This window comes from Drosophila hydei, unplaced genomic scaffold (genome assembly GCF_003285905.1).
Source record: "Drosophila hydei strain 15085-1641.00,03,60 unplaced genomic scaffold, DhydRS2 tig00000426-arrow-arrow-pilon, whole genome shotgun sequence".
NCBI lineage: Eukaryota > Metazoa > Arthropoda > Insecta > Diptera > Drosophilidae > Drosophila > Drosophila hydei.
Genome location: NW_022045728.1, coordinates 290,548 through 305,900, shown reverse-complemented (window position 1 = coordinate 305,900; position 15,353 = coordinate 290,548). Strand labels below are relative to the sequence as shown.

The 15,353-nt window shown below is 44.9% G+C and overlaps 1 protein-coding gene across 1 annotated transcript; it reads left to right on the top strand.

Annotated features, from left to right (window-relative positions):
• Window positions 1–7,130: 7,130 nt before the first annotated feature.
• Window positions 7,131–12,454, top strand: LOC111593018. The gene is made up of 3 exons (XM_023305558.2): window positions 7,131–7,457; window positions 8,108–8,308; window positions 11,951–12,454. The coding sequence occupies exons 1-3, from the start codon at window positions 7,131–7,133 to the stop codon at window positions 12,452–12,454; spliced, it is 1,032 nt and encodes a 343-aa protein (XP_023161326.2).
• The last annotated feature ends 2,899 nt before the right edge of the window (window positions 12,455–15,353 follow it).

The following is a 15,353-nucleotide window of genomic DNA, read 5'->3' as shown; positions in this document are numbered from 1 at the left end:
CGTCGTGGCTGAGGATAACGACAAAAAAGGAACTATCATTCTACATAATTATCAATCTGGTTTCGGGTATGCTATGCTGTCCTTTGTCTTTTCGTCTCTCGTCTCTCGTCTCACGTCTTTTGTTTTTTTCTGTGTTTTATTGCAATTACCGCGCCCGCTTTGTGTGGTCTCCAAGTGTTTCTCTGATGCATGTCAAAGCTGCTGGCTGCTGGCTGCTGGCTGCTTCTTCTTCTACTCGCTGCTGCTCAATTGCGGTAGAAGATTAATGGCTACGCAATTAATCAGTGACATCTACCCGGGCGCCATCAACAATTTTTACAGCACTTGCAGCGCTTCCTTCAAGCCCACCTCAGCTGGCCGCAAGTCTGCTTGGGGTCTCTCTCTCGTCTAGAAATGATGATGTTCCCTGTGCTTGTCTCTGTCTTTGCCATTGTTATTTGACACTTTGCTTGGGCCAATCAACACCAATGCCAGGCGAGGCGCCAATGTTCGCCATCGCCCAAGCTGTCGTCGTCGCCGTCGCCGTCGCCGTCATCGCATTACTTCCACACCAAATAGTTCAGCCTATGAAAATAATAACTGTGGGAACCGCATTTGGTGCCTCCGTTCGCCAGCTATGCCCCGGCCGATCGGTTCGGCTCGTTCGCTTCATTGCCGTTTTATTGGTTGAAAATAAGTTAATAACATGGACGTCGCCGGCCAAGACAAAGACTGGCATATCCTTTGCCTTTGCCTTCGCCTTCGTCTTCGCCTTCGCCTTCGCCTTGGCCTCTGCCTTTGGTAGAAACAATAACCATGCAACAATATTGCCGACTCTGAAACTCAACGAGTTGTTGCTGCTGCCGCTGCTGCAGCGGAAGCCGCTTAAGGTCGCTTTCAACAGCTAAGCCAAACAGCCAAAGTATATCATCATAACCACCTACTTCCATAGCAACGCAATTGGCGGGCCCGAGCCTCGATGAGAGAGCAGCAACAGCAGCAGCAGCAGCAGCAGCAGCGCCAACTGCTGCGTCGCCTGAGGGCACCAAATCGAAGACGCCGCCGCCACTGATAATGATGAAGGTGTTGCTGTTGTTGTTGTTGTTGCTGTTGCTGTTGCCCTGTGCTGCTTGCTGCTTGGTGTTGCTGCTGATGACGCCGATGACGCGAATGCCCAGTCGAGAGATGCCGCAACTGGCCAAACCTCCAAGCAGCCGAGTTCAACCTTTTGTCACGCTACCAAAGCAAATTATATTTATTCCTTATATATCTCATATAAAAGCCTATATATATATATATACATCGATGATCTTCAGCATTCAGAGTCAGCTGGACTGTGAGGTGCAGCTCATGTAGCGCACTCATTGGGCCTGGCTGGCTGGCGCCGCGTTGCGCCGCTAAATGGGATCAGTTTTGGTAACGATTTAACGAGTTGATTTCACTTCAGCGATTGCCGCCGAACCCGAACCCGAACCGGATTAGCAGTTTGCATCGTCTGTTTCTGTTACTGTTGCTGGCTGCGGCTCTGTCTGTGGATCTCGCACTGCGGCTGCGCGGTGGCCATGGCCAATGTCTACACAACAAGGTGACGGCTTATAATGACGGCCGCGGCCGGATCGGACAATGGGCCGGCCTAAGACTGAGCCGCAGACGCAGACCGGGACGACTCTGGCTCTGGCTCTGACTCTGGCTAAAGCTGAGGCGTTTGTACCTCCCATGGCCAGGCTGAATCGCGCTCCTGTTGAGGCCTTTGATGCTCATCCAGCTTGCATGCGTTTTATTTTATTTTATTTTATTTTCTTCTTCTGCTGCTGCTGCTGCTTCTCCTCCTCCTTTTTGTTTGGCTGCCTGCCTGCCCCTTGTTGTTGAACGTGGTCTGCCTGTGCGTCTCCTCTTTTGGGGCTTTGTCAGGGGCGTTACCCAGTGATCATCACGCGTTTGCGCTGCTTTTGTTTTCCTTTTCTCTTCCTTTTTTCTCCCTTTGCTTAATGGGTGTTATTTTGTTTTGCCGTAAATATTTTTGCAATGGGCGCTAATTAAGTTTGGCTCTGGCGATCTGCATCCTTCGCACTTTGTTATGTGTGAAACTTTTAAATTTCGCGCGTCGGCAAACATGAAAACCAAACGCACAGCGCTCACCAAATTACCGACCATTAATGGGGCATCAGCCCATGCCCATGCCCATGCCCATGCCCATGCCCCTGCCCACGCCCCCCTTGCCTGCTCCACCTATCAGCAGCCTCGCCACATACGGCTTGTATAACACGTACAACACTCTAAATATTGTTTGCATGTTGCCTCTCGCTGCTGCATGATTGCTTGCCCCTTTTGCATGAATAGGTGTTGGAATGCGTCGCGTATACGCCCGATGAGCCGAGCATGATCTACGATCTGTCGAAGTGAACTCAACTCCACGATTCGGCCAAGAATGACAAGCAAAAGCTTCAGCCTAGAGCTGTGAAATGAACTCGGTGACTCAGGCAGCTCGACGCTGCAAGCTTAGTAGCTGTTTCAAATCGATTGGCTAATAAATTAGCGTTAATGTCGGCTACTATTCGAGTGTCGTCAGAAATTGTTAAGATCTAAGTCATGCGCTGAGCTGTCAAGCGACGACCGCAGCATTTGAAAATCTCTTCCCATTGATTGACCGAGAAAAAAATGAATTCTTTCAGTTGAATCAACCAACGCTAATCAACCGAATTCCTTATCGGCTTAATTGCCCCGATGTGTGCGTGTGTGTGGTTACAGAAGTCACTTGACTAAGACCTCCGACCAGCACAATTTATGATTTACGTTTAATTCGTAAATACGCTTATGAGAGCAATACTAATTATGTTTTAATTCAGGTGGATTTTATTTTAATTGATACGCTTTTCGCCCTCGCACTCGATTTGTCATGCTTTGCCTATTACTCATACACCAGGCGCGTCATTAATATTAGGTAATAATAAATTCGAAACACAGGGCGATCGATCGATTGGCCCAGGCCGATTACAACTGCATGCCAGCCATAGGCGAACCATTCCGAAAAGATTTTCGTGGAGGTAACCCCAGTTAGAGGCACTCAATATTTATTGGATTGATCATGTTTTGCGCATGGTGAAATTTAGCTTACAATTTGCGGTACTAAACGCACGCTCTCTCTCTCTCTCTCTCTCTCTCTCGCACACCTTACGGCCGATTTGCTGTCTCGCGGCGACGCGAAGAAATTCATGAATGAACCGCAATTGCGACGCCAACCATCATTGTGTGTGTGTGAGAGAGGGAGAGAGAGAGCTAGCCTGACTAGCCAGCTGCATGGCAGACACCACTGCGTATGAGTAATATCACAAGTCTTGTGAAATTGAACGGAAATAACTGAAATTTTGTACGAAGCTCCGTGACGTCGGCAAGTTTTTTTTTCCAAATAACGTTTATCTCTTGCTTTCCCTCTCTGTCTCTCTCTCTCTCTCTCGCTCTCCTGCCCGGCTTGCGTGGGACCCAACATTTTTCAAACCAGCAATAACTATTAGCGATGAATAACGCACGGCTTGCACCTTGCCGCAGTCAGCGCGAATCGGAAGTGATGTATACCAAACGTAGCTAGAGGCTTACACTTCCGCCGGCTGAATCGTTGCGGCCCAAATTTCAATTCCAACACGCTTACGCTGAACTGATAACAGGCCGCAAACACCTCATTGATAATAAAAATCATTGTTAACATTTGTTCATATTTTATAAAGTATTTTTCTATTTAAAAATTATGTTGTTCCGGCCAAAAGTCCAAATGACTTTGTTTATTTTGCAAAAAAAAAAAAGAATAAATGTAGAGAGGTGAAAAGTAAATAAAATACTCACAAAATGAGAGCCAATACGAAGCGCTCACAACGCGCTTGGCTCAGCGTTCAGCTGGCGAACGTTTTTCTATATGGAGGAACAGCTGATCAAGCCGAGAGCGCCAGCTGGCCCACTACTAAATCGTCAAAACAAAGAGAGCGAGAGAGCGACCGTGAGAGAAGGGCAACGAGCGTCAGGCGACGTCAGAAAGCAACGTTCTTAACGACTCCCGCACTGCGCTACATCGACACAAGCCGTTTCGCTGCTTAAGCTTCTTATGAATGCATTATTTGTATAACAATCGTAATGAAAATATGCTAATAATAATTATTGTCTTTATTGCAATCATGGAAGAGACAACTGAGTCAGTTGAGCGTGACGAAGCTGTTGCCAAGCGCATTACACAATTGATATGCCTCAGTCCAGATCAACCACTTGCAGGGCACACTCACAGTTATTCATTGTTTCTGCTCAGCTGGTCGGCAACTGTCGCCGGCTGCTCGGGCGACGCTCGTCGGGCTTGTGTGTGTACAACAGCTGTTGGTAGCTGTGATTGGCAAGGCCAGCGATGTGTTAGGAGGGCGGCGTCATCTACTTAATTCAGCAATATTCACGCCGTCTAACTATTATAATTAACATTATATAGAACAACTAACTTGATTTCCATTTATCGTCTCTTACTTATCGTTTTGGCAGCGACGCTGACGCTGGCACTGGCACTCTGCTCACACACACGCGCGCAATTAGATTGTCGATTCACTCAACTCACTCACTCACACACACACACACACACACACAGAAACGCGCGCGCAGAGGCGGTCGCGAATCTGCGCGCCACGCACACATGAACGCTTACTCACACAGACAAATATAACTTCTCGGCCAGAGGGGGCCACCTCGTTATACTCCTCATTAGTACGCTCATAGTTACTGAAGAGTTCAGTTCGTTTGCTGCTGCTGCGGTTCTGCCGCTGCCTCTGAGATTCTGCCGCTGCCGCTGTCGCCGTCGCTGCCGCTGCTTGAGCCTCTGCCTTAGCTGTTGCTGCGGCCGCTCTCTGGCTGCGAAAGCTGGCAAATATCTACACAGAGAGCCAGCCCGAATTCGATCGCCAGGCACTCGACTCAAATCAAATCAAAACAGGCAGTCGAACGCAGCGCGTCGACGTTTTTCCAATAATATATCTGCAAGATACTAATTCGTAAAATATATACACACACACACAGATATAAATATATATTTTTTTTCTGTTTTTTATACGTGAAACGAAGTTTTTACTTGCCTGTTGAGTGTTTTTGTTATTATTGAATTATTGTTCTCGAAGTGCACTTTCATATCGCGAGTTTATTGCTTTACAGCCAGAGACGTGCGCTCTCTCTCGCTGAAACACATTTTTTTTTTGCCTGAACTATTGAACTATATACAGTACATATAAACACACACACACACATACATATATATATTTATATATATATATAGCCTTGACATTGCAAAGGTTTTTCCAGCGCAGCTTGCACAGGACTCATTGGAAATTTATGTGTAAATGGTGCGTATTAATTTCACTAATTTTCGAAACACCTAGCCTTAAGCTACACACACACACACACACACACATGCACATGTCCGACATTTACCCCATCAATTGCCTTATCGAGTCACCGAGTTATTTTCCTGTTGTTGTTGGCATTGTTTTTGGCTGTGCACTTTATATTTTTTAAACCAAGCGAACCTGATGATGCGTGTTCCACCCACTGATAAGTGGCCCACGACACACGACTAGCCAGCTACTTCTCTCTCTCTCTCTCTCTATATATATATATATATATATATATATACAAATGTCGGGAGAGAAACAGTTGTTCTAGAAGAATTAGAGAAGCGGAAGTTCGGAATTCTTGAGTGTAGATGTAACTGGCTCGAATGGGGCTGGCGCTATCCTGACCTACATATGTGTACATGCCCAACTGCTGTTGCAACTGGCATTGCGCGCTATGCGCCCTGGAATTTGATGTAATCAGAGCTGGAGTAAGCCGCCTTTCCCGGGAAATCGTAGTCGAACGGTATCAGCGCAGCGCAGCGCGAACGGGAGCTCAGCTTGGGCCACACGGCCGGCAGCAGAGCGACTGTGGCTACCCTGGAAGTGGGCGGGTATGCCGAACCAGAGTTGAACTGTCACCTGGCATGGCCAGCGTGCCTGACTCAAGTCGACAGCGCACGGCTCTTTTGTTGAGCTGCGGCATTCGGCGGCAGTTACCAAAAACAAGTTCAATTCAAATCAAACATGTGAAATTAATTTACACGTTCGGGGCGTGGCGCATGGCAGACAAGCGCTGGACAGTGGGCAGTGGGTGTTGGGTGGGGTGACGGGCTGCCAAAGGGGCGAGGGGCGAGTGGGCGAGTGGGCAAGTGGGCAAGCAGGGAAAGGGGAGCCTCGTGTTTGGCAACAGCAACAAGTCAGAGCGTGCGCGACGATGCGTCAGCAACAACGCCGGCATTTTGGCATGGACAAGGTCCGGACCACCACAACACAAGAGAGCGAGCGGGTGAGCGAGTGAGCGTGCGAGCGAGGGAGAGCGAGAGTGAGCTGTAGTGCGAACGAAAGAGAGAAGCAGGGTTAAAAGACAAGAGACAAACGGCCGATGCCAATAGCAACGTTGACTTCAGCCACATAAAGCCAACTCCAATGAATTTCACAAAAGTGTGCAAGAAGCCAGCGGGGTAAGTTCGTTGACTTTGTAGCGCAGTGTTGCTGACACTGTGTGCGTGTGTGTGTGCGTGTGTGTGTGTGTGTGTTGCGGAGATTCGCTTATGCCTGATGATTCAGCCAAATTAAGACTTTTATTTTAAATAATTATGTCAGCAGACGCACACACACACACACACACACACACACACATACACACATATAACATAACAACAACAACAACAGCAATGACAACAACAACAAACGATAACGATAACGACAGGCCAAGCACGTTTTGGCCAAATCATTTCTTAACCCAATACACGCAATGAAACACAAACAAAAGCGAAGGCAAACAGAAACAAAAACAAAAAAGAAAACAGAAAAAAAACACTTGACTAACGGGAATCCCCTTCACAACAAACTGCATTGTTTTGATCATTTTGACAGACGACAACTGTTGCTCAGCTTCTAGCCAGCAGCAGCAGCAGCAGCAGCAACACAAAAAACACTAGCAAAACGGCCAACACGAGGAAAGCGCGAGAGACGACGACGACGGCGAAGCCGCAACAGCAGCACAGTGCCCGAGGATGTCCTCCACAGCCCACACAGAGTCCACGCAGCTGGAGATCGCTGCTAATGCTCGCCTTGCTCATGGGTCAGCTGCAGGAGCTGGTGCGTCCCGGCGATGGAGGCGGCGGCGGTGGTGCGGGCCTTGCTTTGGCCGCACCATCCATTGCAGCGACACCAGCGGCACCACTCATGGACATGAGCACGGCCAAGCCCGGTGTAGCGCGGCAAGCGAATCGCACGCGCCTCCAGAAGCGACACGACAGCAACAGCTTCAAGTTGCGCTTCCAGCGTGAACTGAGTAGCCCCGTGCTGGACTGGAGCAATGGCTGCGGCGGCAATTGGACCGGGCCCGACGACCTCACCAGGCGCCTGAGGCCACCCGACAATCGCTGCGCCCATCACAAAAAGGTACGTAAGCGGCTCAAATAGCCACGGCATTCCCCGGCCTCAAATCAATCAGCAAATTCGCGTATCAATCGTAATCTTTATGGGGCATTTCACTTGGCCGGGTCTAAGCACTGGAAAAGTTTGACAGCCAACGAGTGGCGGCTGATGTTGAAAGTTGAAATTCATTTAACTCTGATTACATTTAAAAGGCATCCATAAAGAGTCTGAGTCTGAGCTATGCTCGAAGAGCGAGTGAAGTACAGCACCTGGACTACACAGGTGAACAGAACTTGGCAATCAAATGGCAGTGTAGAAGCAGCAATCACAGCTGACTAAAACGTCTTGACGAGGCACAAATTCTCAAAAATATATTGAAGAATTTTGATTAAAGATGAAAAAATTATTTTGTTGGCTTAGTAATTATTTTAGAGCTGCACAAGTTTGTTTCATAATAAAACCAAAATTGATAAACTTAATTTCAATAATAATATATTTTTTGACTAGCTAACTATATGACATTAATGCTAAAATATAAGTTTAACTTTTTGCTCTTAGATAACTATCAAAAACTACAGTTTTTTTCGCAATTCAAATCATTAAAATCTCCTCGCTCATCAACTCGGCGCACAGAGTCTTCCACATATTAATTGGCATTGTTTTTGTTGTTGCAGCTGCTACGCACACTGCAGAACAATACGGGCCGTGAGCTGCGGCAAATGCAGAATGAGAACAGACGCCGCAAATCAGTGCACTCGGTGAAGGCGCAGGACACAGCGGCCAATCAGGCGATCGACATCTCGAAGCACAAGACGTGGGATCTGCACAGCAGCCAATACAGCTTTCTGCCCAGGCTGAATGTCAGTGCTCCGAAGGTAAGTTAACAACTTTTCAAATACAATTTGCAGGCGCGAAGCAATCAATTTGATTAGAGCCAAGAGCTGAGAGCCACTGCCTGGCAGTGGGTCACGTGAGGCAGCATTTCACCCGTTCGTCATTGCGTAGGTGCAAAGTAAATAATATAAAAAGCCGTCACAAGCCAACAGAGCGCGAGTCAGTCATATGAGTGCGGTCATCGAGCGAGGGCCGCTCCACAAGTAGCGCCGGGCAGCAACATCAAGTATACGCCGTGTGCGGTATGAATCGGCGCACGCGACTTTCCTCAATGTCAGCTGAGGCACGTTCCATTAGAACTAAATATACATGAATATAATTATTCATATATACATACTGATACATATAGACGCGGGGCTTCATTTCATATGTCGGCTAATTTGTTGGGAAAACAAAAACAAAACCTCAATCGAGGCAAGCAAACAAAACAAAACGAAACAACAGAGCCACGCGCCGATCCTATACGTATTAGCCGGGCAGCTGATCGAAACGTGATCGTTAATATGCATATCATTTCGATATGGAACGCATATATTATAGCTGCTCTCGGCTCTTGTCTTTCGAATTCGGATTTCATTTGCGATCCCCTCGTAAAAGCTAATGATGCGCTAAAAGCCAAATACACGTAGCGAATCACGCGATTTAATAAAAACAAATATATATCAACATAAAAAACATGTAAGAACTTTCCACAGGGTTGTAACCGACTGACGCATGCGCGCTCGCCGGGCGAGTAAATTTGAATATGAATATATATATATGTATTCAAATATATAGGCCAGGCTACAGCCGGCATGTGATCAGACCCTTTCGAATCATGAATGGGGCTGATAATGGCTTCAACTTTGCGAATAATATTTACCAGCTGCGAGAGTGTTGCCAGAGCAAAGCAACAGCCTGATGACAGTAGCCGCATTTTAAGTGCTTGTATAAGTCTACAAGCACACAAACTGACTTATCTAGCATACCTGCTCAAGTCAGAAATGGGAAGTAGATTACGTCCAACTTGGGGTAAAATGACGCTAAGCTATAAAACTTATCTGCGGAATCTAAAGATTAAAACGAATGCCGACTATACTACATATGTGTGTATATAAATATATATGTGTCTATGTGTATATATATTTATATATATATCCATATATATATACTAAAATTTATTGTCAAACAATCGCACTACTATTTTTATGAACAACAAATTATTTTTTCACTTCTTACTCTTTTCTTATATATATATATATACACATATATATATATATATATTTTTTTTGTTGTATATATATATACATATGTTTATATAAATATAAATAAATTAATAAATATATATATTCGGAGATATGTATTAAGTTTTATTGTCAAACAGTCGCGCTACTATTTTTATGAACAACAAATTATATTTTCATTTCTTACTATTTTATATATATATATTTATATATATATATATATATACATATATACATATATGTACTACATTTTGTTGATTCTTCTTTCTTGAGCCCCAAAGTGCACAAGTTTCTAAATTTGTGTGTTTATCACTAAATTTTGGTGTCAAACAGTCGCACTACTATTTTTATGCAAGACTGTACATTTATATACGCATAGACGTATATATATATATCTATATATATATATATATAAGAGTAAAAAGTGATGCATGTATTGCTCTGGGAAAAAACCAACGCGTTCTGCAAAGCTCAGATATTTGTTGTATAATTTTAGAACTTTCGATTAACGTAGTCACAAAGAAGGTGAAGTAAATATTTGATTGATACCCTGAACCGACTGAAAATGGCAATTGTGGGTAAAATGGCTTGGATAAAATGCATGTAACAGGCAGTAGGAGGCGTGGCAGAGCCCACAGTTGAGCTTGTCTTTTTTGTTTAGATTGGAAAGCGATTCGGACAGGATTCAGGGTATTTGCTAGTCGAGCAACTCCGCCTAGATAGAGATTTCTAACTTCCTTTTTTTGTTTTTTGCTGCGCTTTTATTGTAATTTTATTGCGCCTGTGCTCAAGTTGACCCTTGCCTTGGCTTTAAAGCTTAAAGAAAGAATTAGCTCATATAAGAGAGAGTGTGGCCCGCACTCCCTCCCCCTCTCCCTCTATTTGTCTGTCTTTCACGCTGTCTGAGCTGAGCTTAGCGACAGTTGCTTGGCTAATTCCCAGGTGATGCTGCTGCTGTGCTATGTTCTATACTTAGACAGCTAACATCATCATCAAACACATTAACCAGCAATAGTGTCTCCGTGTGCGTGTGTGTGTTTAATAATAATTGGCTTAATAATGGGCGGCTTTCGCTGAATTTCTTATTGACGTCACTGGAGTCGCGCATAGGAAAAAACCCAAAAAAAAAGAGAGAGAGAAATCGTTAGTGTTTCGGCCAGAGGTCCGCAAATGATGTGATTTGTTAACCGATTATAATGATGTTTATTGTGAGGTACTCTCCCAATCACACGCACACTCACAGTCACAGTCACAGTCACAGTCACAGTCACAGTCACAGTCACTGGACGATGAGGTGTTGATGTTATTCTTGTAATATCGATGACGACCCAGGAAACGTGGGTGTGGAGCCGTGGGTGACAGCTAATCGTGGCTATTTATAGCATGCCCTATAGACACAGAGTGCCATGAGTGTTGCTTGCGCAAATCACAAATCACATCATACAACAATTGGAGTTAGGGCCACACACATTACCAAGAACTTGCGGCTCACGCGGCCTTTTGACGTCACTGAAAGTTCAACAGCGAAGCATTTCGCACATATTCAAAGCTTTTGGGCGCTGCAAGGCGGGTGCAAGGGTGCCCCAGCGCCCAGCGCAGTTGATATGCTTGAGCAATCTAAGCACTCATATATTGTAAGTGAGACACACACACACACACACGCGCACAGAGGGCCACACGGATAGAACGATAGAGCGACATGGAACGCGCGCGAGAGCGCGTGAATCATGCGAATGAGCGAGCCGTGGATTCCCCCAGCAGCGGCATGAATGAAACAAACGCCGATAAGCGAATAGTCTGACGATGACGACCGACAACAACAACGAATGACGATGACGACGACGACGACGACGACGACGACGACGACGACGACGACGAACGACGAACGATACGAAGCGACGCGACGCGACGTCACTAGCACGCGGTCGCGAAATGCGTTGCGAAACCGAAAGCACAATTAAGCACAGTTAGCGAGAGAGGGAGAAAGGGAGATGGGCAAAAGGCGAACGGCGAACGGCGAACGGCGCGACGTATAGGCGAATAGGTGTTTAGGCGAATCGCTCGCTTTTCACTTTCAGGCAACGCGTCGTATGATTGATTTTTGATTATTAATCAGCATGGCGAGTTCAGTCAACTTGAGCGCACTGCACAATGCAGGGGCGTGGCCGAGGGCGGCTGTTTAACGGTTAGCAACCGGTTTTTAGCCAGAACAAACCGGTTGGCCGTGCGGCCGCACAATTGTTATTACACCGCCCCGTTGCTTATCAAAACGGATATTCGATCGATCTATGCCAGCCTGACGACGGCTGCCAACCAACGGCGATACGCTTTCGAACCGGCTCCTCAGCACTTGCCTTCCACTAATGAAAATCTGTGTGCTTTCCGTTTGTTTTCTTGCAGCTATCACTGCGGCGCGCACATGACGATCTGCAGTTCTACGTGGCCGCATTCAGCTATCTGCGGCACGCCCAGTTGCACTGGGACTATGAGAAATTACAGAAGCAGAGCGCGCTGTCGGCCGAGCTGATGCGCCTTCGCAGCAGCGCCCGCCTCGTCCTCTGCATCGTTGAGGAGGCGATCAATGGCAGCAGTCGGCTGTATCCGTCACACCACAAACGTCAGCGCCACAAGCCGCTGCTGCTGACGGTGCCGCGTGTGTCGATGGAGAAGCGGCTGCAGAAGCTGAAGACGCCGGTGGTGGAGCTGCATCGGCAGGCGGTGCTGGCCGCGCGCTATCAGCACGCCGCAGAGCCCAGGCAGCCGGACAGCCTGGATCTGCGGTTCCTCAAGTACCAGTACATCCAGTACCTGAAGCACATGACCAAGCTGCTGGCCAAGAATCGCAAAAGGGACTGCAAGGACAGTCCGCCGGCGAAGGCGCGACAAAGGCAGCGACCGGCGTAACGGCCCCACTTCGTAGGATTTAGTTCCATTTCGAATTCCCAGTGAGCCGAGCCAAGCATCCAGACTAAGAGCTCGCTCAATCCACACAGTCAGCTGACTTCATCAACTGAAACTCATTCTCAAAGACGGCTATGACGACATTCTAATCCGAACCGAACCCGAATCCTAAATAGCTTAAGTATTTATTACCGATCATTACATATATATCAACACTTCTGTTGTTGTTTTTTTTTTTATTTTTTTGTTCGTTCGTTTAGCTTAGGAATTCGCCGTATTATTTATTTGCAAAACATTCCTCACGCATTCTAAACGAAACATTCACTTAGCTCTAAGTCCAAAGTATTCCCAATGTTACCACGACATTTGCCTTGTATTACGATACTGTGATAATAGCTGATAGTTGGGCTGGCCGATCCCATCCCATTAAATTAATCAAGAATCTCATCAAACACACACACACACAAATGCAGCTGTGTTCATAAAAATAGTAGTGCTGCACTATATAAACCATAAGCCAATTGAAATGCTATTTATATATATATATATTCATTTAAATATTGATTTTAATATTCGTTACAAATTCTTTTCAACACACACACTAAAGTGTGTTTTCCAACACTGAGTGCTCTGTCGCACTATTATTTTAATGAACACTGAAATGTACGCAATTTACAATCCAACTTATTGGCAGATTAACTTATACTTGTATTAACTATTTGCTATACCCTAAGCGATTGAAAACACGAATTCAGGCTGTGCTGATTTTGTTGAACTGTATGTAACAGGCAGTAGCAGGCGTGGCCAAGCCCACAAAGTATGAATATTCCTGATCAGTGCGACGAGCGGAATCGTCGGCTTAAGTCTTATCTAAATTTAACTTTTTATCGATAAAAATCGATAATTCAGCATTGTTTTTGAGGCTTAATTTTTGTACATATTTTGTATTTTAAATACTTTGCCCCAATTCCCCTTTTTTGTTCAATTCAATTCAAATACTAGAGTCTTATGCTTTGGCAAATACCAACCTCTGTATGCCATTATTATTCCCTGAAAATTGCATTTAGAAATTCCAACTAGAAGAAAGAGTGTGTTCAAAGAGTATGCCCGTGTGTGTGTGTGTGTGTGTATGCATGTCTACAATGTATGTATAAAAGAATCGAAGCACGATTGGCATATCGCCGCTTCGCAGGGCTTAGATTATCTCCTAGACTAGAGCACTCTAAAATATTTTATTTATATTCTATTTAATAATATTATTAATATTTTTTAGTATTTGAATAGAACAGTTCTTTGTGAATTTAAAGTGAAGTGGGGAGGTATCTGAAATTCGTAAAATACAAAATCTCTGTATTCATTAATGAGACCTACACAGTCAATCTAAAATCTGCAGACAAATTATCGATCTTTATCTAGATCGAATCAGCTTCTCGTTCTGTTCAAAAATATATATGCCTTATGGGGTCTGCCACGCCCCTGCTGCCATTAAAAAAAAAACAGTATTGCCTGAATTCGCATTGGATGCAGGGTAGAAAACAGAGAAAATAAATAGAAAATATAAAAAATTAAAAATAAAAATATTTATAAAATTATAATAATTTAAGAAGGAATTAGTAATACACAAAAACCGAAAAAAATATATATGTATATATATATATATATATATATTTCTACAAATTATAAAAATAAATAAAACAGAAAACACCGAAAATGAAATGAATTTTTAATTGCTGAAGTAATAAAAACAAATAAAAATAATGCAAAAGGGCATTTAGCTTGGCTTGAAAACAAATACAACCTTTGGGCCCGCACACACGGGGTATGCACTCTATATATATATATATAGGTATAGGTATGAAATGCCGCAACAATTTAATTTGGAATTGTTGGAGTTTCCTTTTAATTGAAGCCAGAAGTAAATTACGCGGCATTTATAGACTTGTACAAATATTTTATGAGCCATATAATAATACCACAGAGGCATTGCGCTGATCTGTTTGTTGTTGTTGTTCTTGTTGTTGTTGTTGGGTTCCTTCTCAACCTTTTTACGACGCCAACTCAGCGACAATTTTGTTGTGTTTGCTGGTGTTGGTGTTGGTTCGGCATATTTTGGTTTTTTTTTTTTTGTTTTTGATTCTTTTGGCCTTATCGAAGCAGAGGAATCTACGCACACCCTGGACTTGGACTCGGCTCGGGGTCCATGGTCAAAATCTGAGGTTTTCGATGTGTTCGGGGCTTCCTTTTGTGTGCCACTAATGTCTTTCAGCTTCTCTCTCTCTCTCTCTCTCTCTCTCTCTCACTCTGTGTGCGTGTGAGTTTGTCGCGGTTTCCACCAATTGCCCTGCGCCTCGTCCGTTTATCTCACACAATCAGCAATTGTCATTAATTTCGGACGCTGTGTACGTGCTCCGATTTGTCTCTCTTGAATTCTCAGTGACTGATTCAACAATTTAATATGCAGCGGCAGCCAAGACCACGCCAGAACAGGCCAGGCCAGTGCATGCCATGCCATGCCAAACCACGGGGCGATCATCTCAGTGCCCCTGGGACACTAAAGATGCTTATCATTTTTGATTTTATTGTGACCCCGATGCAGCCTCTTGCCGCCGTGCAGAGAGACATGCAACTATGCGACCATTCACCAAAAACAGTGTATGTACACATACATATGCATGCCTCCATATGTGTCTTATATGCATTGTCTCCCTCCCAATTGCAGATGCACCCGCTTGGCCGGCAGCAACCCTTTGGCTGGTCGTAGCGCCGTTTTCTTTTTTTTAATGGACTTTCCAGCAAGTGCACGTAGCGCTCATCTATCTTAAGTTTTGATAGGTTTTTACGAGCGTATTTATGCGATGGCCTTTATTAAATTGAAAATTATGTCTTTCTATGAGAAATGTCT